The sequence below is a fragment of the Ascidia mentula genome, chromosome 3 (assembly GCF_947561715.1).
Source record: "Ascidia mentula chromosome 3, kaAscMent1.1, whole genome shotgun sequence".
NCBI classification, from domain to species: domain Eukaryota; kingdom Metazoa; phylum Chordata; class Ascidiacea; order Phlebobranchia; family Ascidiidae; genus Ascidia; species Ascidia mentula.
Window position 1 is genome coordinate 3,932,415 of NC_138568.1, and position 26,929 is coordinate 3,959,343.

The 26,929-nt window shown below is 39.8% G+C and overlaps 4 protein-coding genes across 6 annotated transcripts; 1 reads left to right on the plus strand and 3 right to left on the minus strand.

Annotated features, from left to right (window-relative positions):
- Positions 1 to 1,502: 1,502 nt before the first annotated feature.
- Positions 1,503 to 4,251, minus strand: LOC145894859 (BBSome complex assembly protein BBS10-like). Of its 2 annotated transcripts, XM_082983523.1 has the most exons (4): positions 4,118 to 4,251; positions 3,720 to 3,917; positions 2,160 to 3,575; positions 1,503 to 2,059 (listed from the first exon to the last, which is right to left on the minus strand). In XM_082983523.1, exons 2-4 carry the CDS (start codon positions 3,908 to 3,910, stop codon positions 2,044 to 2,046), a joined length of 1,623 nt encoding a protein of 540 aa, XP_082839649.1. In that variant the 5' UTR covers positions 3,911 to 3,917; positions 4,118 to 4,251; the 3' UTR covers positions 1,503 to 2,043. The 2 variants fall into 2 exon arrangements, with proteins under 2 accessions (XP_082839649.1, XP_082839650.1); XM_082983524.1 differs by lacking the exon at positions 4,118 to 4,251 and having other exon boundaries at positions 2,160 to 3,588; positions 3,720 to 3,900.
- Positions 4,252 to 4,294: 43 nt separating this feature from the next.
- Positions 4,295 to 8,269, minus strand: LOC145894828 (queuine/queuosine transporter SLC35F2-like). The gene is made up of 7 exons (XM_082983479.1): positions 7,556 to 8,269; positions 7,010 to 7,211; positions 6,737 to 6,844; positions 6,390 to 6,549; positions 5,948 to 6,110; positions 5,453 to 5,660; positions 4,295 to 5,074 (listed from the first exon to the last, which is right to left on the minus strand). Exons 1-7 carry the CDS (start codon positions 7,681 to 7,683, stop codon positions 4,838 to 4,840), a joined length of 1,206 nt encoding a protein of 401 aa, XP_082839605.1. The 5' UTR covers positions 7,684 to 8,269; the 3' UTR covers positions 4,295 to 4,837.
- Positions 8,270 to 14,635: 6,366 nt separating this feature from the next.
- LOC145894781 (uncharacterized) lies at positions 14,636 to 22,554 on the minus strand. Its single transcript, XM_082983428.1, has 14 exons — positions 22,547 to 22,554; positions 21,949 to 22,296; positions 20,895 to 21,095; positions 20,302 to 20,403; positions 20,036 to 20,098; positions 19,673 to 19,901; positions 18,790 to 19,044; positions 18,363 to 18,494; positions 17,902 to 18,066; positions 16,969 to 17,265; positions 16,337 to 16,517; positions 15,799 to 15,973; positions 15,216 to 15,439; positions 14,636 to 14,895 (listed from the first exon to the last, which is right to left on the minus strand). The coding sequence occupies exons 1-14, from the start codon at positions 22,552 to 22,554 to the stop codon at positions 14,636 to 14,638; spliced, it is 2,640 nt and encodes an 879-aa protein (XP_082839554.1).
- A 1,903-nt stretch (positions 22,555 to 24,457) lies between these two features.
- Positions 24,458 to 26,323, plus strand: LOC145895103 (uncharacterized). 2 transcript variants are annotated; one of them, XM_082983857.1, is made up of 4 exons: positions 24,458 to 24,657; positions 24,763 to 24,893; positions 25,089 to 25,256; positions 25,539 to 26,323. In XM_082983857.1, the coding sequence occupies exons 1-4, from the start codon at positions 24,548 to 24,550 to the stop codon at positions 25,742 to 25,744; spliced, it is 615 nt and encodes a 204-aa protein (XP_082839983.1). In that variant the 5' UTR covers positions 24,458 to 24,547; the 3' UTR covers positions 25,745 to 26,323. The 2 variants fall into 2 exon arrangements, with proteins under 2 accessions (XP_082839983.1, XP_082839984.1); XM_082983858.1 differs by having other exon boundaries at positions 25,542 to 26,323.
- Positions 26,324 to 26,929: the final 606 nt, after the last annotated feature.

The following is a 26,929-nucleotide window of genomic DNA, read 5'->3' on the forward strand; positions in this document are numbered from 1 at the left end:
AGCAAGTATGGGTACAACTATAAACACATAAGGTTATAATTAATACCACTGCACTTTATATTTAATTCACGCATTTTTATCTTTTCCTAAACCACGTTATGAGCAGTGGTGGCACTCACGGGGTGCGCAAGGGTTAGTAAAAAACCCTTTTCAGAAAATGCGAACCGGTTAATATGCAACCCTGCTTACACTGATTTCATGTATTTCTTGAGCTGCATTTTGGGAGAAGATTCCCGGATGGTCGCGAACGCGGCGGCGTTTGTAACAAGACCGAAAACGCGCAATGAGATAATCACGTTGACCAAAACCTTTTTTTCTAGAAATATTTCAATCATTCTGCGAGGCTTTTGAATCATTCTGGCGTATTTTATATAAAAACCTTATTTTGACTTCCTCGTTGCGGCCAATGCAACGCAAACCTTTTTTCATGAAAAAAAGTCAAGCAAAAAAAACGTAGTTCAAAGCTGCTTGTACGCCTCCAAACACAAACCGACTTATCGACTTTGCTTTTGTCAATATGTTTGCTAGTAATAGCCAGGAACTGCGAAATTCAATTGCACGCACACATACTAGACTAACTTTCAGTATAGCTCTTTTATTGTTTATTTAAGAAAGTTATCGTACTTTATAGTATAGGTATGAGTGTGAATAAGCATACCAATCAAGGTTGTCATTAATACCACCGCGCTTTATTGATCAACATATTTCTACCCTTTTATTAATAGCGTCACTTATTATATAAGCAGTGGTGGCAGTCACGAGATTCACAGCAGGAATGCGTGCAAACTCCATTTCAGAGTTTCCAATCCGGTACAAGATTCGAAATGTTTAAGAATTTTGGATAAAGGTGCACCACTGGCTTCTCTTCAATTCTTCCAAACCAACTCTCAAACATTTGTTCTACATTTACGTACAATGTCTAACTGTAGTAAATCTCAAAGCCGCCGGCAATTTCATAGCGCGGACCGAATGCAAAACGTTTTATAGTAAAGGCAGGGTGCGTTTCCTACCAGTTCTCTGCATTGCAGAAAATGTTTAAAGAAATCGAGAGGAAACGCAGATAGCTCTAATCGTGCAGAGGGATGAGAGTCAAACTACTGAGGATGGAATGACCATTACCCAAAATGACATCCTGCTCTTCTACCCGAAAGTCTTGTGTATATTTGCATTTGCAAGTTTCTCAAAGTGACCAAACGTGCGTACGCGATCCGCGAAACTTTTAAAAACACCAAAACAGAAACAACTGAAGTTCCCGTTTTCTCTGTGATAATAACTATACAATCACAAAAAGCTAACTATATAAGAAAACATATACATTAGCCGTCTTTGCGCTTCGTAATTGAAAGCATGTGACCTGGATACTAGTCGACTTGACCTAAACCCGTTTACATGGAGGTTTAGGATGGTTTAAAAGCCGACAGGCCAATCCGACTCTCTTATGTCGTGATCTGGGCGTTATGAAAAAACATGGTTGGAAAAGCAAATTTACTACTTCTGCGAGAATCATTAAAACGGAAATACACCAAAGTTTATCAGGACCAGTTAAGCTTCGTAAACAAAGAAAACAGTGCAACGTCGACAAATAAAATGATTGAATGACCTCCAGGTACGTTACAAAATTTTTTTGGGAGTCCCAACACAACATCAACCATCAAGCAATATTGCTGCACTAGCTTACAGTAGGTATGCTACGCAATACGCATCCACAAGGTTACCAACCATTGCCTCTAGTAGCAGGTTTGTTAGTCAAGAAAACTCTACAACAAAAAGGAACATATGTGTATTTTACAAGAATTTTATGATTGATTGCAGGGTTCCGTATGTCCGGAAGAAAGGCGACTGTTGTAGAGCACGATGCTCACGTTTTCGATGTGCTACAGATTACAATTCGGTTACACCGGAAATTCGTCCAAGTCGCGCGAAATTGGGAGGCACAAATGTTCGTAATCTTCGTCTTAACGAAAAGTTTCGGATAAACCGGAGTATTTTAACTCTTTTTTACTTTTCTTAATCCGTATTCAGAGCTTGAAGTCCATGCTGCTGTCATCTTTTTCGTATACTGCAAACATACAGAATAAGTAAAAACTATGGTTAGAAAAACAATCAAAACGGCAGGGAAGTGATTTCACAAAAACGAAATATTTGTAACCACTGTTTACCTTATCACAGCATCAACCCGAATTGTTTCGCAAATAGCACGAACGGAGTTTTGTAGAAGAGCAAGTTGGCTTGAAAATGGGTGAAGCATTTCCGTTGTGCATTTACTCCCGCTATCTTGAAGCTTGTATAGAAACCTATTGGTTTTGTCCTTGGTCACGGTGTCGTTTTGGTGCACAATGCGCGGTATCTCCAGCAGCATTTCGCCCACTACACCAGCCGCAAGTTTAAAATGTTCCCGTTCAGTGCCGGCGAAAGCATTTCCAGTCACCGTCACCAACAGCTCTTCGTTTTCCATAAGAGAATGAAGTTTCAAGAACATTTCTCCGCCCCCGCGGACGGCGGAGAGCAACTCCGGGGGGTTTTCCCCAAATGACCACTCGAGCCAGTGTCGTAACAACAGCAGGGAATTGTACACGGCATTTTTGTACTGGGAGCAGAGCCCGGGCGACGGCGAGCATATCACAAGGCTGTGTAAGGGCATCTCAGCTTCTCGTAATCGCACTAGCAAATATAAGTTGGTCCCTATCACCTTTTCTTGGACTTCCGTGTTGGAAACCATGCCTCGATGGATGGTTTCAGTGACGTCATTAATAACATTAACCCCAAGAGCGTCGGTGAGTTGCTTAAAGTCGTCCAGGGGCAGGCAATCCACGAGTGTGACGTCATGCACAGAACAACAGGTCCGTAACGTTTCCAGTGCCTTGCCTTGGTAAAATATTACACTAACGTCCAAAGTTAGTATGCGCCGTACCCACTCCGAAAACAGCTTAGAGGGGAAGTTAAGCCAGGATGTGAGTTGGTGCCTGGTCATAGTTTCAACATTTGTAGAAGTTTCTGGCGTGAAGGCGTCGTCCCACTGCACAAAAACGGAGTCTCCAGTGACCGTACCTTCGTCAAGACCTTTCCCGTTTTTTATCAAAACGCCATCAACGATGTGACTGTGACTGACAACCTGCCCGGGCGCTTCCACCAAGACGAGGTCAAAGTTTTTCAAACAGACGGAAACACAGTATAGCATACGAAGAGAGTTTTTCAAACAACTCTTTTCCAACAGTTGTTCGACCAACCCGCTCAAAACCTCAATCGCATTTTCGGAGAATTTTCCTCTCAAAGGGGTTTCCCCAATTAATTTAACGTCGGACCAAAAGGTGGCGCCCTCATTGAGTGAACTCATTTTACCCGAGTTACATAAAAGCCATCGTTTGAGTTGATCATTGTCCAGAACGTGACTTTTAAACCACAATAACGATGTGATTGCTTGCTGTCTGGTGCTGATACGGTTGCGCAACACGCTCGCAGAGGACAGGAGTTGGTTTCGATCGAGGTAACGCAGACCCGACCTAATCATTAACAGCATGGACTTGGCGCCGTCTCCAAACTGCTTATGGTGGTTCCTGCAGCTTTGAATTATGCTCCTAAACACGTGGTCTATTGAGAGAAAAGTACAAATGCATGTACCAAGACGTGGTAGAAAGGAGCTTTCAAGTAGCAAATGACTGATATTAATCACTGTATATAATTTAGGTGTTTGCAAACAAAACCATACGTTAAATACAAACCTGGCCATTGGATGATCCAGAGTGATTGCGTTAAGGATTGTGCAACCATCGTTGGTTACCACAACACAGCCAGAGGCGTTTTCCATCAAGACCTTTCCTTGAGTTGGGCCAAACAATTTCTCCAATACCAGGCATATTTGGTCGAGTTCATTTAACACATCACCGACGTTAATAGAAGTGGAAGTCGCCATTTTGAAACTGAAAAAGAAAGTTGAACTTTTTTTGCACAACTTTTCATTAAATTATATCAGATTATATGTAATGAGCAACTGCACTGTTACAGGGTCAAAATAAAAACCTAAAACCGCGTTATGAGTAAAATGTTATGGTATGCATATTTCAAATGAGAAAACAATCAACATAGCAAACTTTTAGCATGCTATCAAAACATGACATACCCATTTCTCCAATCAAATTAAACCATCAGTCCTTTTGTTCAGTGACATTCTCCTCGCAGTTCAATAAAAGTTGCCGTACAAGCATTTTTCAATCTCATGGAGTTACTTTACTTAGTTTAAACATTTTGTTTTCTGCAAAATATGGAATTAAGCACAATTGTTTGACAGTTGAGCACCAACTGGTGAGGGTGATATCACAGCACCTCAGAGATCAAAATACAAACAGTGCGAGAGGAAAAATTAGTAAAAAATCAGAATAAAATTTTGTTTTCCAAACCAACGAGTTTGAAATAAAACCAAACAAAGTGTAAGACGGTATATTCTAAACACAGTATATTTTCAAACACCAAGGAAAATGTTTGGCAACTGTTTCAAAGGTGGCAAAAATTTGTATGCTGAATAAACATTTTAATCTTTCATTACAATGTTATTGCCTTATAATTAGCTAGCAACATAATAAACAGGGCACTGGTTGCATAAAATAAAATCATAAAGAAGTGTCACATGTACAGTTAAAACAATACAATTGAGAATTTTCGGTCCAAATCAAATTAATATCTTTTCTATCACAGATTTTTCTACACGTGTGTTGGCATAAAACATTAAATGAGTACAAATGTAAACAACAAAATGAAAAATCTAAAATAGTGAAATAACAATGCTATGACTGTGTTGCATTTAAACACATATATGACCGAGGAAGTCGATAAATAAATCCACTTAGCACTGGTTTGTCGCACTATGCAAAGAACAGTTCAATTTAAAACAAGTTTCACTTCGTTGAGTTAATGGGGTATCGTCTTGTGCTGTTTGTGAACCTGGCAGAGAATTGGTGCTTCCAGAATTAGAGTTTGAAACACTTTGTGACTGTAAAGTTCTTGACATAGGTTGTTTTGAGTTGTAAATGATGAGGGCCAATACTATGGTGGCAAATGACACAACATACAACGCTGACATCTGAAAAAGGAAGGGTTGTGTTTCTGTGAACCTTATACATGGTTTATGTGCTAATATGTGTAGTTACTTTTTCAGTTGCTTTTTACTATCATAAAAAAACAAACACGTTTAAAAAGGAAAGCCAAAGCTATTACTCATGCCGAAGCAGATGATTCAAACACTACTGTGTTCATCATCAGTGCTAGAGAAGATTGAGTTGCAACAATTTTAAAAATCACAAAATATAATTAGTCAGGATAACACTTGCTAGAACAAGCATGTTTATTGTTCATGTGCTTACTAACTTTATGTGCAAAATAAAAATAATTTGATTTTTCAAACAGGCAAACAGTATGATAAATAAAAAAGCAGATTCGACAGAAAACAGTTACAACACACCTTGTCTTGAAACAGGAACAAGCCCGCGAACAACGCATAGAGATCAGCTGTGAGCAACGAAATGTTGACTGCCGTCGCGCTGCTGAATCTCATAACAATGGGTAGGAGAGAATACAATAAAAACATGCATACAGCAAAAGCAGCAAGCAGAAGAATGACTGTGCTGTCCCATTTCAGTGTTGCAAGAGTCTGTCTTTCCAGAATCGCCCTTAAAATAAGATTTACAGAGTGCACAATTTTCCAAATCGTGTTTCACATAATTTTGTTTAAAACAGATGCAAAGCTTAAAATTTGACATGTTGTTTTCACAATTTTCAAGACAGGCAACAATTTTTTTAAAATATCATTCAAGCATTTAACTCCTAAATGAGAAGGCATGCATCAAACTTTACATCATTTGCAATAAAGTGTGTTTATTTTTTAAATTGCAATCATGTGGCCAATAGAACTTTTTATTATTTCAAAATTCCAAAAAAATGTTTTCTATTTACTTACACTTGAATTCCGGATACTATGGGACAAAATAGGCCATACATGCCTAGGAATTCAACATTGCCAGCAGAGTGACGTTTGGCAATATATTCCATGGAAACATTGGTGATTCCATAGCAGACTGCACCAGCGAGCACCAAAACATCACCAAGTGCTGGGTTACTCCCTATCAAGCAAGGTTACAAAAGTTATGTACCAGTACTACTGACCATTGTATGAAATGCTTCTTAATGAATATTTACTGTTTGTTAAAAAACACATTACAACACAACTAGTTGCTGCTTTGAAAATGATGTCAAGTTCAAAATGCCTTATTTATGTTTGCCTTTTGTAGATGTCCGACAGTACTCTTGCAATATTAAATGGCACCATCTCTATTCCCAAGTTTATAACATTCTTACAACGCAATAGAATTTATAATCGACAAGCATTCTTAGAAACTTACCAGAGGCGCTCCCTTTTTCCACTATGACATCAGCACCCACCATGCATGCCACTCCCACGAGAGCGATAAACACACCCACAAAATGAACAATCAAATACCGCACTTTTAGCAGAAAGTAGGAGAGTATCATTACCACTGGCAATATGAAGCAGTCAAGCAACTGGAAGAGATGGCTAAATTATTGTAACATTTGTGCCACAGCTCTCATGATTTGCACATAAAAAAGATTTGTGCAGCATGTAAGAGTATAATTTATTTTGCTTGAATTGCTTTTAGTCTATTACAACACGCTTGAATACACAACAAATGTTTGTAATTTGCCAAAGCGATGGATGGCAAAATATTACCTGCACACTTGTTACTGAGGTATATTGGTATGCCAAAACCACCAAGTAGTTAGCTTCCACATCGATAATTGAAATAATTGCATACTTCCACCAGTTCCGCTTCAGCACCTATTGCAAGAAACACATTGAGATATTTTTCAAATGGTCAGAAGCATTTTACCAAATCTTAAACATATCAACACATAAATATGCATGCTCTTTAAGGTAATTTGACATTACATGTGTAACATAACCATTATTGAAAAAAGGGTATTAGATCGTTTAGTGCCATACCTGAAACAGCAGCACTTTTCCATCTTCAGTACGTCTGTAGCATAGCGTTGTGGTATAGAAAAGGCACAGCAGAACATAGTTTAGGAAACCTTGGAAGACAGGGAGGGAAACGTCATGCCGGAGCAAATATTCACTTGTAACAGCTGTCCCACAAATGAGAAGTGACAGTCCTTGCCCAAATAGAACAGGTTTCAGCACTTTCCTACATATAGTTGAGTTAACATAGACTCGTATCTTGATAAAAATGTTTTACCAGGCAAGCAAATCAAATGAATTTTGGACAGAAGAATTTGAGCATGCATGAACATTAAACATGCTAAGTAAAACTTGTATTGATGCTGACAACACCAAACAACTATGAAGTTATAAGGTGCCCCTTAGGCGACATCCACACGGAAAATCTTCTGTAGGATCACAAACAGTAAATACAGCACAGTGAACTGACCAATTTACAGTTGCCTAAATTTATGAAACTTTAATGGTGATTATCAACAGACAAGGAGGTTACGAAGCAACGAAAATAGTAAAAAAAACTTCAGGCTATACCATGTGAAGACACTCTTGATTCCTTCCTTTACTTTGTTAAACATCGCTCTACATCTGCCCTTTTCCCTTCCCACAGATGCCGCGGTTTCGTCCCCTCCGCCATCTAAACTGTTTTCTTCAGGTAACATTGCGACACGATTCAAAAATTTCCAATTTATAAACAATTATTGGGTCTGGTGTACTTTTAGCACCACACCTAATATCTCAGCTATCCCTAGCACTACAAACCTGAAACTTCACACGAATGTTAAATGACACCTTACGAGTTACCATGCCAAAAATGACGTCATCACCTATGACGTAACGAAATTTACAACACTTCAAAGTTTTCCTCTCTATACGCGCTACGCCCGTCAACGAACTGCAATAGCATACTCCGTAAGGTACAACACCCACAAAACAAAAATGTTGTTTGATGAAAATTTAAAACTCTCACAAGTAACCTGCTTGCGTTGTGTGACTATTACTGATTTGTTAAATGCCTTCTTAAGCAAACACGCCAAAGTAGACCGTGGTTATTACGAAAAAACACAACAAACAACATGTACTATTTTTACCACGACAAATTGTCAGGCTCATAGAGCAAAAACCACTGGTCCAATAGTGTCCATTGTGGCATCAATAGAAAGGTCTAATCCCATACTTTACACCAAAGTTAGGTTTAAAGATATATTTCGATTGTGCGACACCTAGTGTCGTTTAGAACAAGGACGATTTACGAAACATTGTGACGTCACAAGCAAACTACTTATCGAATCGAAATTGGAAGCGATCGAAAGACATGTCCTTTGTGACAAAGCCTACCAAATTTCAGCTTGCAGCAGCCTTTACTTTTGAGTTGGGAGCCCATCAAAGACCCCCAGCTACTTCGCTCGTATACACGCAAAAAGGCCGAAACCGACCATGTGTACTTTTAGCACCACATATTCGATGGGTCGTAGCGTGGAAAGTAGAGACCCCATAGGGTCGGTTGATGCATCGTGTGGAAGGTCTATCTTTCTACTTTACCGTCCTCCGAAATTCAAGTACCTACTGTGTTTGTGCGACACCTAGTGTCGTTTAGAACAAGGACGATTTGCGCAACGAAACCCCGGCACCCTTTGCATTGTTGCACACAAATATGCTCTGTTATGCAGAAGTTCGAGAAGGGCATTTCCCGATTGCTTGCATAGAAATACAGTGATGGGGCTTCGCAATTAGTTGTTTTTGGCAACGCCTTTTGGCTTTGTTTTGCGCGACATCTACTGGCTTAGGATTTACACTAAATTTTTAAAATACCTTGCATCGCAGAAAATCATATTTGGTGACTAATTTTCGGTTTTACATCGGCGACATCTCCTGTGTAAATACCCTTCATCTCATACTAATCACGACATATATTTTTTGAAATGCTTGACTTCAATTTTATTTTTTTTTTTTTAAAAAAAAGGTACGATTTTTATCTGCCTGCATATCTTCTTGGTCAATTGCCGTTGCCTGCTGCTTCATTTTTTTCGTCTTTTTCTTGCACCTAAAGCAATGTAATACGTAAATGTTTGACGAAAAAAAAACTAGTTTAAGTATTTATGTTTCCTTCTGTAAGGATGAGTTTAATGTTGCTTCATAGAGCAAATGTGATGTAGAATCACACTTGGTAACGTGGGTTTGATGCGATGGCACGAATTAAATCAGCGAAGTAAAGAGATTTGTCCCTTTTTCGTCGCCAAAGCCACTCATCAATGTACGAAGGAATGAAGTCCCTATAAGCTCCATTCATTCGCTTGAATTTTCTTTTGCAATCGCACCACAGGCTTTCAATATCATTAGTATGAACCCCGTCAGGCGCCACAAACAAATACGAGTGGTTCACCGTGCGATGTACATATTGCTGGGGCAAGTCTGCAAAATAAAACTTTGTGTAAGTGCATTGAACAAGAGGTCTTCTTTTTGTAACATACGAGATATGTTGTTGTAGGCAGCCCACTGGTCAGACCAAATTTCGGGTTATATAATTCTTGACGTCGGCCAGGACGCTTTCGAGAGAGGGGTTTTCCTTGTGACATTGGATAGCAAGTCTTAAAGCAATAGAGGATTTAAATGATCGGATGAGGTGATTAGGAATGTTGTCCAGAGGGCGGGGGTCGTGTTTGATGCGGTTTCTTGTCTTCCAAATTATGTGGGTTAAAGAGGTTTTCAGTAGAGCGGATAGGGTCGTGTTTGGGTAGTTTCGGGAAATACAGATGGCCAGTGTTTCGATCCAGAAGGTCTTATCAGTGCAGCTGGTGTGACTATCAGACGACTTTGCTGACCAAACGGCCAAGCAAAGACTTCCACTTTGTGGTGATCAACGTCATCAACATATTCGGTCAGCAAATTCGTCTGATAGTCACACGAACTGCACTGACGAGACCTGTCTGTAGCTTACACGGAAAATATATTGTTTATATATTAGTCGTACGTGCGGATGTTGTGTAGATCAACCCTTTGTAATTATGCAATGTAAGCGTGGAGTCGTTGTTCGTACACTTCAACACGACATGATGAAGGCTAAAGACCCTATGGTGAACCTCACATTAGTTTATCGTCCGTCAAGGCAAATATGCCTCGAGTCAGCAGACCCGGCTCCCTTGTACTTTATCCAGAAAAAAAATTCTCAGTTGTCCCTAACAATCCAAATATGTTTATTCTTTTTAAGCCTTGTGAATCCAAACAGTATAGTACTATAGAGCTAGCATTGCATGAGTCTCGTATACAATTAAATCAGAATAGAATATATTGAATGAATTAATGACCAAACGCTAGACCGAAACGCAGGCAGGCTAGACGAAACAATTTACGCTATCACATGAACTGTAGAAGGCGCCTTTATTGGGTTTGATGATAGTAAATGAGCCTCCAGCAAAGGTTATTAGCAACAAGGAAAGATCACATTTACTCATTTCAAAACCAATGTCAAAGATGTTGGGAGTGCCGTAATCCTTTGTGGGGATAATTTCTTTTTCTCCAGTGGAGAAAGCGCTTTAGGCAAATTGCTTTTTTTTCGACCGCTGTCATGATTTTTCGCCTATATGTTTTTCTACGGTCCCTGATTTTGCATCGTAAGTATTGTGCAGGTGATGTGTTGAAAGATGGGTAATACAAGTCCAATGGATTCTATTTTAAATAGACATTGAGAACGATTTTCCCAAAAGCAAAATATTCTGTTCTACATACCCACACTGTGAGGAAGGTCATGCTTTCAGATCAAGGCTAAGGAAACATGAGTGCAATACCCCCAACAACGAATCGAACCGAAAAATGTTGAGTACAATGTCTTCAGGGAGATGTTGGTCGGTGTAAAGGGTTACGAAGAATTGGCGGATGTGTGATAAAATTTCTTTGAGGGTTGAGAGGGGGTGTCCATGGTGGCCTGGTAGATCTACAATTGGGGGATGCATGCGTACTGGTAGAAGTTGGCTCCAGCTGCAGGTGTAAATGACCGGTTGCAGGACATTACAGTTGGATTCACTTATTAATGTATCGCTGCCGTCTGTCTGGGAATCCCAACCCTGAAGTTTGGGCCAAAAACTCCTAACCCTCGTTTTTTTCGCCCTAACCCTGTTATTTTGTTTGAAAATCATAACCCTAATGTGTTATTTTCAGTTGAAAGTCCTAATCATAATCATTTTACAACCGTAACGAAGCTTTGGATTGTGCAACATCAGGCAGAGACTTTTCTACTTTATGGTGACTGTCGTCAGTCACCTGCAGTACTGATGACATAATAGGTTGAAATAATGTCTTCTCGCAATTGATGTAATCGCACTTGTTCTTCGGTCACGGCCCGTCTTACTCTCGTATTGAACGCTGCGGTACTAGAAATGCAATATCAAGGAAAGTATCAGGCGGGATGCTAGGACACAACACATCTCGACGATCAGATAAGCCGTTTGTCAAAAGATCTTTATCCACGTGACCAACCTCAAATCTTCGCGCTATCGTACAGTGGACGCACCACCGCATGGGTTGGGTTAAACGAAACAACAACTCTGTCAGAATGAATTGGTATTCAATACACAATTGTAAAGAGTTTACCCTTTCAATGAAAACATATTGTAAGCGATTTAATCCCATCGTGTTGTTTTTGACATTTCTCTGTTCGATTGAAGTGAGATGTGAGAGCAACGACCCGTCATCACTGCTGCAAACATCCGCCACCTCGGCAAGAGAATGACAACATACAAAATAACAACAGGTAAGTGAGGAAATGGCTTAATTGAGGTTGATATCTTAATTGCTACTGCTCATAGAAATTACAGGTCTTCGGTTTTAAGAGGTGAATGCTAATAAACCACCTCACAGCTGGATCAACATTTGTGATCCTCAATATAACTTTGGAACAAAGAAATATGCGCGAATGTAGACGGTACAAATTGTGCACAATTTAGTGCAGTATTTAAACTCAAATATTTGTTTGTTAACAACAAACGTTTTAGCATAGATTTCTATGTTTCATCAGCTTATGTGAGGCTCACACAGCCACACATGACAAATTAGCTGCGGGGTGGATCTATATTATGTACCGTTTTAAGATGGTCAATTGAAGCAATATTCCTTTCATTTAAAAAAGGTGCCATTCGTAGCAACCGTTAGAACGCATATGAGCAGTTCTAATAAAAAAGGTTTTGTTTACGGGGAATGCCCACCCTGTATTCCTCCGTCACAAACAAAGGTGGCACGTAACTAATTTTAAAAAACACAAAAATGTTACAGGGGATGCATATAAAAATTGAATCACAGAAGTAGAAGTTCATTCGTAATTTTAAGTTAGACCCCCATCTTGATCACGAGCGTATTAGGTAGGGTTGATAAACAATGTAAACAGTGAAACAATGTTGGATAAAAATAAACAATGTTTGATAAATCGTTCTCGATTTAGGCGACACTAGGTGTCGCACAAACACAGTAGGTACTTGAATTTCGGAGGATGGTAAAGTAGAAAGATAGACCTTCCACACGATGCATCAACCGACCCTATGGGGTCTCTACTTTTCACGCTACGACCCATCGAATATGTGGTGCTAAAAGTACACATGGTCGGTTTCGGCCTTTTTGCGTGTATACGAGCGAAGTAGCTGGGGGTCTTTGATGGGCTCCCAACTCAAAAGTAAAGGCTGCTGCAAGCTGAAATTTGGTAGGCTTTGTCACAAAGGACATGTCTTTCGATCGCTTCCAATTTCGATTCGATAAGTAGTTTGCTTGTGACGTCACAATGTTTCGTAAATCGTCCTTGTTCTAAACGACACTAGGTGTCGCACAATCGAAATATATCTTTAAACCTAACTTTGGTGTAAAGTATGGGATTAGACCTTTCTATTGATGCCACAATGGACACTATTGGACCAGTGGTTTTTGCTCTATGAGCCTGACAATTTGTCGTGGTAAAAATAGTACATGTTGTTTGTTGTGTTTTTTCGTAATAACCACGGTCTACTTTGGCGTGTTTGCTTAAGAAGGCATTTAACAAATCAGTAATAGTCACACAACGCAAGCAGGTTACTTGTGAGAGTTTTAAATTTTCATCAAACAACATTTTTGTTTTGTGGGTGTTGTACCTTACGGAGTATGCTATTGCAGTTCGTTGACGGGCGTAGCGCGTATAGAGAGGAAAACTTTGAAGTGTTGTAAATTTCGTTACGTCATAGGTGATGACGTCATTTTTGGCATGGTAACTCGTAAGGTGTCATTTAACATTCGTGTGAAGTTTCAGATTTGTAGTGCTAGGGATAGCTGAGATATTAGGTGTGGTGCTTAAAGTACACCAGACCCCAATTATTGCCGTGGCATTTGCCAGACATTACTCATTCAAACAAATTTAGTGAAACTGCTGATTCAGGAAAAATTCAACCACATGTTGAGATACATAGAAATCATTTAGTTGACTCAGCGGAAAGTGATGAATTATTCTGAAACACTAACTTGACTTGTTGGTCATAACACATATGAGTACAATCCCCAAAGGCCGTTAGTCAGAAAACATTCTGTTTGATGTGCAGGTAAGCTAATAACCTTTTGCGTCAGTGGTTTAACAGAAACAAGACATGCAGCGTACCAATAGGATTCCCAGTTGCTGCTTTGCTGAAGCTAAGTCTGCTTGCGTGTTCTTGCTGATATTGACCACTGCTTTTTAAACTCCGTAGGGAAAATTTAAGTAGGGAAACATGCGTGTTGCTACAGACGTAATGAGAATAAATTTATTTTTAAACTATGTGGTATAATCTTTGTGGTTAAAAAATGTGGTTAAAGTGGTTAAAAAAAAAAGTCTTTGTCGCCTGGAATGTGCACTGTTGGGATGGATTCCGCCCATATTCCGCCCATATTCCGCCCATATTCCGCCTTCTCGGAGGGAAATTTATTTCGTTGGAATACGATTGCCAGAAAAGCATCGATCGGTATCTTGTTGTATATGCTCTTGGCTGTACTTTAAAGCCAATTTAAAGGAAAATGTAGGTTGGGAAGCAGTTTAAATATGTCGTTAAACATTTGTAGCCCGAAAATTGTCTTATTTATTATGTGTGACGTTATTCTTGTATTTGCACTGGTACAGAAATAATACGATGCTTAAAACATGTTCGAGAAACACTGGGGTACTTATTTATTCGACAAGAATTATCTGCAGCTGCCAATACAGCTATAGTACTTCGTTGAGCATCGAACCGACTCGATCTAGCATCATTTCGATGATTCATCATAGGCTATTGGCCAATTTAGGAGATTCCCGGGAACGATTGTTTTGTACCGAATTTTATTCCACTTTTGATCAAAGCTAAAATATAACATTATGCAGTGTACAGATAACAAAGGGAAATGAAAATTCAAAGCCTTTTGTTCTACAGCATGGGGTCAAAATTTAAACACTTTTCTGGATAAATAGTTTCACCAATCACGTTTCACCAATCATAATGGTTTGGGACAGCTTCGAAGCTGACTCTCCCATCCAACTTTCTCGTTTTCAACCAAGAAAAAAGGCAAGCGGCCGTTTAAGTATTCAAACTAAAGCGCGAAGTCGTGGCTTTCAATGCGTTAAAACATCAGATATGCACGCGAAAAATAACAAAATGTTCAAGTAAAAGATGTAACACTGGTTCTGGAAAGAGCTTGTCGGCCCTTTTTTCTCTTGCAAAGCATCAACATTTTGTCAATCAAATTCGAGTACACGATGGGGTTGAGGGCGCTGTTGATTGGCAGCAAGATAATGGCGCAGATTGCATATGCTAGAGCAGGAAGTTTAACGCCGCCGAAATTGATGAACGCCATGATGGAAATTGGAACCCAGCAGCAGAAATCAGTTACAATGAGACGGATGATTTTTCGCTGAATTTCTGCGGTTTTTATGCAATAAGAGGTTAAATGGAACATTATGAAAAGACGTTAAGCAGTGAGGTAAGTCTGTTTTATAAATTTATGCCAGGATAGTATACAGTTAAAGATGGCATGATCTAATTAATACGACAAAAACTGCTTTTTGAAGCGTATGACTATGTTTAATCGATCATTTTTATTTCCTTCTCGTCAGAATACGTTTTGTATTTAACATAACAAGGTAACGAGATATACTGTATTGACGATTTAATTAAGGTTTAGCAGCACTAAAGCAGTATATAAAGAACAGAGAAACAAACATGACCAACCACCCCCTTACCTTGATTTTGTTTACTGGCTTTTCCGCTTCTTGATGAGCGACGAATTTTGCATTCTCCAGATTTTTCTTTTCCAACCGTTTTCTTGTAGATGGCGAAATAGGCCACGGAGACGTAGATGAATGCAAGGAAGTTGAAGATGGCTATGAAAAGGGAGAATCCCCAACCTGGGTCGGCCGGGGTCACAAAAATCCGAGGCAAACAAACACTGTCGGCGCTGTAGTAGCTACAGAAACACAAAACAAGGAATTGAAGTAATTTTTTTAGGGGGACAGCAGGTGATTGGCAGCATTGGTCAAGCGCCCGACCCGTATACCAAGAAAAATCTGATCGGGATTCGTGCCCAGGATGTCCTGGGTTCAAATCCCGGTGTGGTCTAAAAAAAATTAAGTGTTTTTTTCTTTTTGAAGGTAAAACTATCTTTTTGAAGGAGTTAAGATGGTGGACGGTGCTGCATAATTGGGAAAAAATTGCATTGGCTTTCGGAGGATAGAGGTTGGATAATTACAAGCTTTGAACAGCTGAAATAACGGATAAAATTTGCAAACGCTTTTCTACGTAGCAAAAGGTTTAAATGTAACCTACTTGAAGTATCTGTAGATGACCAGTTGTTCGCCGTGGTTGTGTCCCTTACTGAGGATATTCTGAAAGTCTAACCAAGAGCCCGCAGCTGTTATCTTTTTAATGTCGCTCAACAAGTGAGTAGGATCCCCGTGTGAGGGACCAAAGGTCATGAGTTTCCCCGCAAAGGTCTGAAAACCTGCGAGGAGTAGAAATAACAGTGTCATGAGCAGCAGGGAACCTTTAAAGCAGGGGTCTTTATTATGAGGTAAGTGAATGACGAAGGTTTCGGGTTATTCTTCACTAAATCTATCTGCGTTGTTGAAGTTAAAAACACTGTTTTGGGGTGAGACAACTGGTTGGAGATTTCAAAAGCGGGCCAACAAAAAACAGGTTAAGAACCACTGTTATAAAGGCACCCAGCAGTATATAACTCACTCTATTTATGCCCTTAGTTTTCTAAACGGTGTTTGATTAACTTAGGAACCGAGTTGTTTTAAATTATTATGGGATAACAGCACTTCTGATTTGTCCCAATTCAAGGCTCACGTATTACGCTTACTTGAGAATTCAACGACCACGCTTTTGAAGAAAGGCATCTCGCTGATCCAGGCTTTGGTAGTGAACAGCATGTGAAAATGTGAACTTAAGGGCAACAGCGCCACCGACCATGCAACCACCCACACAACCACGAGTAGCAGCAAAACGATTCCAGCTTTGGGTTTTTCAGTCGCGGTAAAAGGCTAAACAGTAAATAAATCATTAGCGGCACTTGGGCTTTGTCATGTTTGGGTCACACTATATATTTTGACATCGCGTTTCGAGGAAGTGGTGCTTAAATTTTTACATTTTTTAGGTCAAACAGTGGCGCGTCCTTCCGGTTGGCGGTTTGCTGTGGTTGGGAGCGTGACAACCTGCAATTTGTTATCGGAGGTTTTGCGTAATATCCCGGATGTAAACGCAGACAATGATAAAGTTGCCTGTTTGGTTTGCCATAAGTTTTTGCGTATTTTGTACATTTTCGGTCGCCGTTTTGCTTTTGGAAGCCTTGCGCTTGAAATAACCACATGCGGGATCAATGTGATCGACAGTGCTTTAGTAAATACAGGAAATATTTTAAAGTTTAGACAATGATTTTTTGTTTTTTGTCAGCTTCATCGGGCGTCCGTGCGCGTCGTATGTGCTTGTACTTACATTGCATACTGAGTACAGCCTTAATGACGTCAGAAGAACCATCGTCATGACCGAAGCCTCGCTGGAGAGCACGACAAGGATTCCCATTATCGTGCAGGTCAGGCTGGAACGCCAAAATAAGTCGTTCTGGCAATACCGGCCAGTGTAATAAGCTTCAGCTCCACCCAGTGCAAGCAGGTAAAGTCCCATAAGCAGATCCGACAGTGCGAGATTGAGTACGAGCATGTGGTTGGAACGGAGAGAGGCCGATTGGTTACGGAACCCTTTGAGCGCCCGAACTTCGGTGATGAAAATAAACTGCAAAAAGAAAATGTGTTTTGAAAGTTCGAGGAAAAGAGTAAAATCCGCAAAGGATCACGCAATTTACAGTAACGATTTTATAGATACAAACTATAGAACAAAATTTCGACAAAAATTACACGCACACCAAATCGTTGGAACAGTTGTATTTTTAGGTCGAAACAGTGGCCATCTGTCTGCAGCTTATACACAATTCATATTATTGGCTCCACATTGCTTATCATATGAATCTTGTGACACGGGGCCTGACGGCAATATTGGTTGAGCTTTGCTTGGCCATAGTGTTTCCACCTTGTTTTCTCCGTAAGGTTGCACCTAGTTTGGTGACCAACGGATGACGGTAATTGTATAGTCACCACAAAGTGGAAGTCTTTGCTTGGCCGTTTGGTCAGCAGAGTCGTCTTATAGTCACACCATGCAGCTGCACTGATGAGACCTTTTAGGTCGAAACAGTGGCCATCTGTCTGCAGCTTATACACAGTTGTATTTTTGTTTGCTATTAGTACAATTTAGTAACACAAAACCCAAGCAGTGCATGACTTATAAAAACTGTACGGCTTGCGTTCCATTGCAAGTCATCCTTGTTTGCCGAACGATTAATTACCCAAAAATAGCAAAACAGACAGGATTTACCGTGTTTCCAATGACTGCCAGAATGCCCATAATCCAAACCATGGCGTAGAGCACAGGACTGGAAAGTAATTCGGTTCTTGAGGATAGGGCGTTGTGGGCTAACATGCTTCTGTTGCTCGGGCATTCGTCGGACCAATCAGTACAGTCCCCTATTCCATTAAACACCTAAATATTGTTTATTTATTATATAGGTTCTACCAATGCAAAGTTAAAAGAAAATTATAGTGTATGTCGGTGCAAAAATCTTTTATATTGCGTTTTACACTGACCTGAACTGAATTGTACGCTTAACTAATGATGCTTTCATCATTCGACTAATGATTTTCATAACTGTAATCTGAGTTCTGCTAATGCAAAGCTTGAAAAGAGAATTGTCAGCAATATGTTGAATGATGGAAACATGTTGGCCTGTTTCTTCAGAGCATTTTACTGAGTGAAAGAAAGTAAGATTTGGGTCTTACCTTATTTCGGGTAACGAACAGGGGTTGCTTGTTTTCGCAGTAAAACCTTCCGTCCTTTGTGCAGTTCATTTCGTCGCTTTGGTCGATACAGTTTATGACTAGGTCGCACACTTCGGTATTGCTTATAGATATCTATTTGCCAAAATAAAGCAAATTAACGAAAACGTACGCGGGCCAAAGGTATGATCGGCCCAACATTGTGAGCCCGAAACCGAAAGCCTGAATTGGTCCTGAAAGTTGCAAGCAGTTGTGATTTTAGGGGGCTCATTTTGTTAGCAAGGAATGATGTCACTACATGTACATTCGAATAACAGAAGTTTGAATACGACACAAATGTGATACGTGGGCGAACCTGGCCAGACAGAGTCTGTATAGAAACCGTTCCGACTTGCTACATTAACGCAGAAAAGGGTGGGAACAGACGAACCTGGTTAAGTTGGTTTCCATTGCAGTAATATCGTTTAAGTCTTTTGCAATTCCTCTTCAATTCATCTCTGGAATTAACACATTGCGGAAAACCGTCGCACTTCTGAGACCGGGGGATGCTGACGCCCCCGACGAGCGATTGGCATCTGTACCTGTGCTGACATCGCTTTTCGTCGTTGAAGTAGGATTTGGGAGGGCAATCGACAATGCCATTGCAAGTCAGGTTGCGAGGCACCTTACCCAGAACTCTTCGTCTCTACAAAGTGATAGATATGGATACGACATGATTGAGGTGATCTTAATACAGGGGTGCAGAACATGGAAGATACTTTTACACCGGGTCCCAAAGTTTTTTTCCAAATTTGATCCACATATAAGCCTACGCAACATAGAATTCTGTGCGAATATTGACGCTACGATTTCGTGTAGTATTGCAAGTTAAATTTATAAACAAAAATAACAGGTGGTGGCCCTCTTTACACATAATCATTAAAATCCGCACAGCTTTCTGTTTTACACAGACTTATATGTGGGTCAAGTTTGGAAAAAAACTTTGTGACCCGGTGTAGTAGTATTTTCCGCACAACATAGGTATTATTTGTATAATGGCACGCGTAATATGTGATACACTTTGTTCAGCATATATGGCAGCATATCATTTCCTGCAATATTTTGAAAGTCATTAAACTTTGTAATATTAGCAATTGAAAAAACAATGGGGGAATCCACGCGGCCGAAAAGCATGAAACATTTTGGCATGCAATTTTCCTTTCAGTTCTGAACCCTGTTCTATAAAGAAGTTCCCAATTCGCTATTTTTTTAAACTGCAGTGATGTATACAAAATTCGCTTAAAAACGCTCCAATCTCCTATTTGTGAGTCTACCTTGTTGCGGCACGAAAATTCTGCAGTGGACTTTTGCGTGAAAGTCGGAGGAGCGCAAGTAGCGGATTGATTAAAGCCCGCCGTCGAGTTCCACTGACAACTTGGAGAACATTCGTCCTCCGGGACATCGGAGAAAAGGGCCTTGTTTCTCCTGAAAAGGCATTGTGTTCTGTAGTTGCAGTAGATCGCCACTCGTCGCAGGCACGTGGCCGATGCCATTCTGTCACACCTGCAAATGGAAGTTACAGTGTCTTGTATTGAGTTGGTCTGGCTTGCTGGTTTCTGACAAACCTTTTATTACACTGTGCTTCATTAATATTTATTCTATCATACAGACAATAATTATGTTTTGTTTTTATTTACCTGCATTTCTCTCCTGGCACAGTTACTTTTGCGCAGGGCATCGTTCCACCGCAGTAGCTGAAGCTGCATGTAAAGTATATTGTATAGTGCAGTATATAAGTTATATTTTACGCCAATAACAAGATAAGCTTGGAAGCGTTCCAAATTTTCGCCGTTTATAACGCAAAATATTCCGCGAGGAAGATGTGGATTGTCCGATCGATTGAATTAAACGTAAGTTATTGCACTGAACAAAGAAGGAAACAGAATTTGCAGCAAAAGCCAACCTTTCGTCCATTCCATCTGCGCAATCCAAAACCCCGTCACAAACCTTGGTTCTGTCCACACACTTCCCATCCGTACATTTCAGTTGACCATATCGACAGGTACTAAATACAGGACGACTGATTAATGTATTTTAATCTGCATCAAGGCTATGAATGATTTAACTCCACAGATTCAGCTGAACATGTGGAGTTTCACTGTAACAGCACGGCCGTTCCTATGAAATGCAGGGCCTACACGCAAAAAAGAGACCTAAAAAGTCTTAATTGCCTTCGGCTTTTTTTTCAAGGAAAGATGAGGGACCAAACCGGTCAATTGCACCCAGTGTTGGCCATGGGTAACATTACGCAATGTAATATACTAAGATAAGCAATGTGGAGCCAATAATATGAATTGTGTACAAGCTGCAGACAGATGGCCACTGTTTCGAACAAAAAGGTCTCATCAGTGCAGCTGGTGTGACTATTAGATTGGCCGTTTGGTCAACAAAGTCGTCTTATAGTCACACCAGCTGCACTAATGAGACCTTTTAGGTCGAAAGCTGTCTGCAGCTTATACGTAATATACTAAGTTCATTAAGATTGCAAGTTCCAACCTGGGTATGGTAGTTGACAGATAGCTGAGCACTTGATTACAAATGGAAGGCGCTGCGCGTTCACAGAGGCATTCGTCACTCATATCAGGACAGTCTATCACACCATCGCACACGCTCGCCTTGGAGATAATCATTGTACTGTTAAGGCATTTAAAACATGTGGTCGAGTTGAACTTCGCCAAACTTGAGTTCCGTATGTCGCTGAAAATGCAAATAAACCGTATTGGAAACAAATTGGATGACAGTTTGTTGTGGTTTACGAGGGCAGCTATTCGCAGACGGGAGGGAAGTTCATGTTATTTATAATTTATTGTTACCCGTCGTAATGGCAATTAGTAAAAAAGAACAATTACAGCAACACCAACAAAAGCACATTTGCATTAATTTTAGTGTCAAAATTATCACATAATTATTATTTAATGTATCGAAAATTGTTGGCCACCTGTCTGTAGCTCACATAATTCATTTGTACACTCAAGCAAGTTCCCGGATAATAAGCAACACAAAAAATGCTTAACAAAGGCAATTTCGTTATAATAATGAATAAGTTGAAACTGACTACTAAAGATTTGAATGAAATGTAATATGTCGATCTGTGGCAATAAGAACAAATAATATACCTCGTTTAAAAGGTCTGATTTTTTCTTGTCTCGGACAAGATTACAGAAATAATGCCAAACAGTAAATCAGAAGATATTTTAGATGCGTTTTTAATACAGCCACCACTTTGTAAGCTTTAGGCCTACTGTGTATAACTGTGAACTACGGTTCAAACACTTTTACAGGATGTTTTGATAAAATGTTTTACTGCAGCTATTAACACAAGCTTATCGCAAGGTCAAGTTCCGCCGAGAACGCTAGAGGTGCAACACCGGAAGTTTACCAGTTCAGCTCAACGTTGAGGATATCGCAATATATTTAAACGGAAGTTGCCCCGTAATGTTTACCACGAAGCTGCCAACAAACGAAAGACGTACAAACATTTGCATTTATGTCCTGGTAACGCTGAGAATTGGGGAAAACGGACAAAAATACATCCGCATTCACGTCCTACCTTGGAATGTCAGCCAGGCTGGCGTGTCCCGCGTAACAGAGGTCAGAGCCATCGGAGCAATCCTTTACCCCGTCGAAAAGCATCACCTGTGGCACTTGGCATTTAATGCCACTTCTTATACATTTGAATCCGGGCCCATTATTCCATTGCCGCGAGGTCGGGCAGTCGTTGCAGCTGTCCTGATCGCATATATTGGCACGCGGCAAACACGTCCCGTCTGGGCAGCGAAAATGCTTCGAACAGTTAAGGTCGCAGGGCGTCGTGTTGATGCAAACTACTTTCTGGTTGCACACCAATTTCCGTGGCAATAGACAGGAGCCGTTGTGATGGTTCGCGGCGTTGTTACACCTGTTTGGCCAAAAAATGCTTAAATACAGTGCATGTGTAGATTATTCAGTTTCACAACCAGTTCTTTTTCTTCCAGCAGTGGCACCACTGATGTATGAAATTAGGGCAATGTGGCCATTCGAGTGACTGCAATTTTTGTGACTGAATTTGACGGCAACGGCTTGAGTCTACTATACAGCCTACTATTAATTGCTGTACAATCATACCACACAACTTAATTATACAGATTTTGTCTTGTCCGGCGTTAAACGTATGCATGACAAACCAACATTGGATAAAAAATTAATGAATAAATATTACCAGACAAGAGTGTAGTTTTTTTTGTGAAAGTTTTTGAAGGTCGTCAGTTCATCCGACTTGCTCCTGCAGTTAGGAACACCGTTACACCATTTTTTTAGCAGCGTGGCTCCAGCATTATTCGTGCGCGGGAGACACGGGACGGTCACCTTTCCCGCTATATTAAAAACAAATAATTTATGCAGGGTAATGTTCCCATCTCGGATTTCACACCGGAGTTACCGAAACTTGCATTGACAGCATGTATAATTGAGTTAGCAGAACAGGGTGACTTAATGACATTTTGTGTGTACATGTGTACATAGATAATTTCGAAAATAAATACGCGAATTTCTTGAATAAAAACATAACGATGGGATCAAGATTCAAGATTCGTTTATTTGTTCCGTCATCTTTCCACACATTTTACAACTGTCATATATAATAGACTAAAATGCCCAACTAAGAACCAAAAATGGTTTCCGAGTAGCTGGCAGGATAGGAGGCCGAACTAGGTCGGATCCAGGACAACGCAAGTAGTGATAATGCATGAAAAAAACTGAACATGAATATGAGAACACAGCATAAGCATAAAGTATCTCCTATTTTAAGTCCTATACAGTCCTTTTCGGTCACCCAAACAGTGTTCATTACCTTTAACCGTCGAAAAGTCGATGACCACCAACAAAGCAAGGAACTGTAAGCATAAAAGCTTCATTTTCCTGATACTCTCAATTGTCCACGAAATACTTAGTTTCTACACAAGAACAAAATCGCTTAAACGTCTAAAGCAAGCTCTTGCGTTAACGTGTCCGCTACTAACTAAGTAACATGACTGATCTGTAAACACGCATAGGTTGTGGTGACACTGGTCGGCCATCGCTTTTTAATAAACTATCAACTTCCGACAGGAGGTTCCGTTTTCGTTCGCGGTAAAGCTGAGGATCAAGCAGATAACGTATAGTACATCCCTGGCACTTAGAGAATTTGCCACAGCAGTTTTTGTCATGCCTCTCGGTTTTACATGAACACTTTTGCGGAAGTAATAAAAATGAAATACGTGCGCTAGGCAATGCTGTCTGTAATGTTTCTATCAAATACTATGTATACAAATATACCACACTGATACCGATGGTCTGTCTGTGAATATGCAAGGAACTGAGGTAAAATCGAAGTGCTGGCAAATGGTCCATCATAAACTTCCTGTGTAGAAGTTAACGCATCCCTTTGATTTACACCCAGTAATCAATAAAGAACAATGGAAGATTAATTTATTCGACAACAGGGTATGGAGGAAGTTATTCTTTGAATTCTATCCCTAAATGTAAGGTAGTCTTGCAAAATGCAATCGCAATCAACATGTGATGCCCGCACTTTTAATCAGGCAGCAATTATCTTGAATAAAATTCATGCAGAAAACACATGTTTTTGAGTGCAAAATATCTGGAGTTGATAACTTTTGAAAAGGAAACATGTATGTAGTACTGATGATGAACCCAGAATGAGTTCGAAACGTTTACATTGATTAACAGTATCCTAGCTTTGGCTTTCCTTTTTTAAACACATGTTCTTTTTCCACATTTTTTACAGAAACAACCATACACATTTTAGAATAAAATTGTTGACTTACAGAACCGAAATTATAAGATACAGAAGTTTTAAACATTGCTTGTTGGTCCTGGAGGTAGCGTTACAAGCTTTTAATTTCCGTGCGCCAACGGTCATACATTTGTGTCAATAGAAAACAAGACTCTGGCAGTTTGTCACAAAGGAAGCACTGAATGCGTCGACACACCAACGCTATCCAGAAATTGGAGGTGGGGTATCGGATACACGACGCAGACCGAGTGGGTTGGGCTGTTTCATTTTACACATGAAAAAGTCATTGTAAGGTTAAGTAGTGATAGGTTACTGTGAAGATAATAAGTTTAATTGCAGATTGCTCCAAAATTTTAAAAAACCAAAGTAATTGGAAATGGACGAATTTCGAAAGAAGTTGCTCTTCTTACTGCTGGCATTGATACAGCTGGGTCTATGTTTATGTGCTATGTTCCTTCCGTATCTCGTCGTGGGAGAAGTGACCAAGTACGATCCTAAACAGCTTTACGTTTAGTTTATAAGTAAAACGTTAAGTTAGGTCGGTTGCCAACTAACAGAAGATAATTCAAAAACACTTCTTTTACCTTATAGGAAGGATGCCAAGGAATTTTTGAAAGGATTGCCTGAAGAAAATATAACCGGAGGAGACCAAATAGTCCATTCAAGCATCGGTTTTATTTTGAGTTACATCAACGGAACGATAGACTTCAGCAACAGGGAAGGTAAATAATGTGTAACAAGAGATTATCACCAAAAATAGAAACAATATGCCAAATGTTTTGTAAGTAGTGCGAGATACAATATTACATTTCTCAGGTGTTGTAAACATTCTGCAGAAGATAAATAATATCATACAAGCTATTAAGTCCAAAACAATCAAGAACTACAATTTGGGTTATAACTATCTGATGAAACAGGTGCGGTCGGAATCTTCGGTTTTACATTTCTCTCTGCCTTATCATCTTTGTTCATGGTCATGTATGCGATGCAACTCCTGCTGCATTGTTGCGACGATAGCTGTGAAGAATGCTGCAAATGTCTGAGCATCAACCTGCGTCAGCTAGCGAAGTCTAACTACTCAAGCGGTAAGTCGATTGTTATTGCGTGCGAGCTTTGTCACAAACCCTTATTTATAATCAGAAGGCAGGTTTCTCCAAAAAGAACCCGTATTTTACATCATGTTTCTTACTAGTAACATTGCAACTAAATATTGTGTTTAAGTGTCATCATTGGAGGTCAGCCTATGTCGGCCTTCCGTTTACTTCAGTTCAAGATTTGCAAAAACTTTCACAGAGCGACTGTTTCTCACCAAACCCAACAACAAGTTTTGGTGCGATGCAAATATGACTTTCACGAATTTCCTTCAGCAGGTATGTCTGGCCTTGTGGCTACGGCAATGGCGGGGTTTGCTGCTGAAGACTTTAAAGGTGCAAATTTGGGAACGAATTTCTATCTCCAGATCGGTGCAATCATTTTATCATGCGTCATTCACTTCTCCAAAGCATCGATTAAATCACGCAAATGGGAAGAGGAAGATTCCCAGCAAACATTCATACGTTTAAGTAACGTATGAAGTTGGTTCTAACCACAACGTTGAACATTTGTTTATACGAGGTTGATTTTGAAAGGTTTTTTTAACGTAATTTGAGCAACATTAGATCAACGTAATTTGATGAATGTTTTTTACACGTTGAAATCTGATTAGAATCATAACGTTGTTATCGCGTTACCACCAGGTTTATTTTAAAAGTTTTTTTAACGTAATTTGAGCAGCATTAGATCAACGTAATTTGATAAACGTTGAAATCTGATTAGAATCATAACGTTGTTATCGTGTTACCACGAGGTTGATTTTGAAAGTTTTGTTAACGTAAATTGGGCAACATTGGATCAACGGAACTCGATGGACGTTTTCTTAACGTTGTTTTTTATTTGTTTATAGAACGTTGCTGAGCTATCGTAACTTTCAAGTTTTCGTTTGTTGCTCAGCTTGTGTTTGTTTCGTTCTGAAAACGTAAAACCTTTTCCCAGTAGTAGACGGAAACGGATAACCAATACACAATTGCTGTTGAGTTAAAACTCTGTACCTTGACATTGGAGCTACATCATTTATTGAATTGGCTTTAATTGGTGCGTATAAAGTACCATGCCGGACATAATCATAGTGTACAATATAATTTTTTTTTTTGAAATCATACACTAACACCTTGTAACCATTGCCAATAACCGCAACTTTTAAGGTTTTCAAATATATAATATCAATAGCTACTGTTTATATCACGGTGCGATTACTATAGTGGAATGAAGTATGTAGAAAGGGCACATACACAAAAGGGTTTAATGTGAGATTGGCCCATCATGAAGCCTCACCCTATATTCTGCGTGAAAGGGGCTTGATATTTTCTTTAAACATTGGCGGTTGGCAAGTGAAAACAAAAAGATTCAGTCCCATATAGTTCGAAACCTGATTTTTAAAGCTATTGGTATACACTTTAGAATTGGAAACATGTTTTCCTTGCTGTAAGCAGAAACAACCAATACACTAATTCGCTAAAAAGTAAACGGAGAAAAATACGGGAAAAGGAAACGTTTATTGTCCACGTTGCCCTAACCGTGTGTCTGAATGGTTGGATGAACGTGCGTCAGGAACTGGGGTTCAAAAACTCGTCGAGAACACGGAAAGTTTTCAAAAAGGCCATGTTTTTGCCGCGAAAGTGCTACGGATCAATTGTCAGCGAAAAGTATACACTGAAAATCG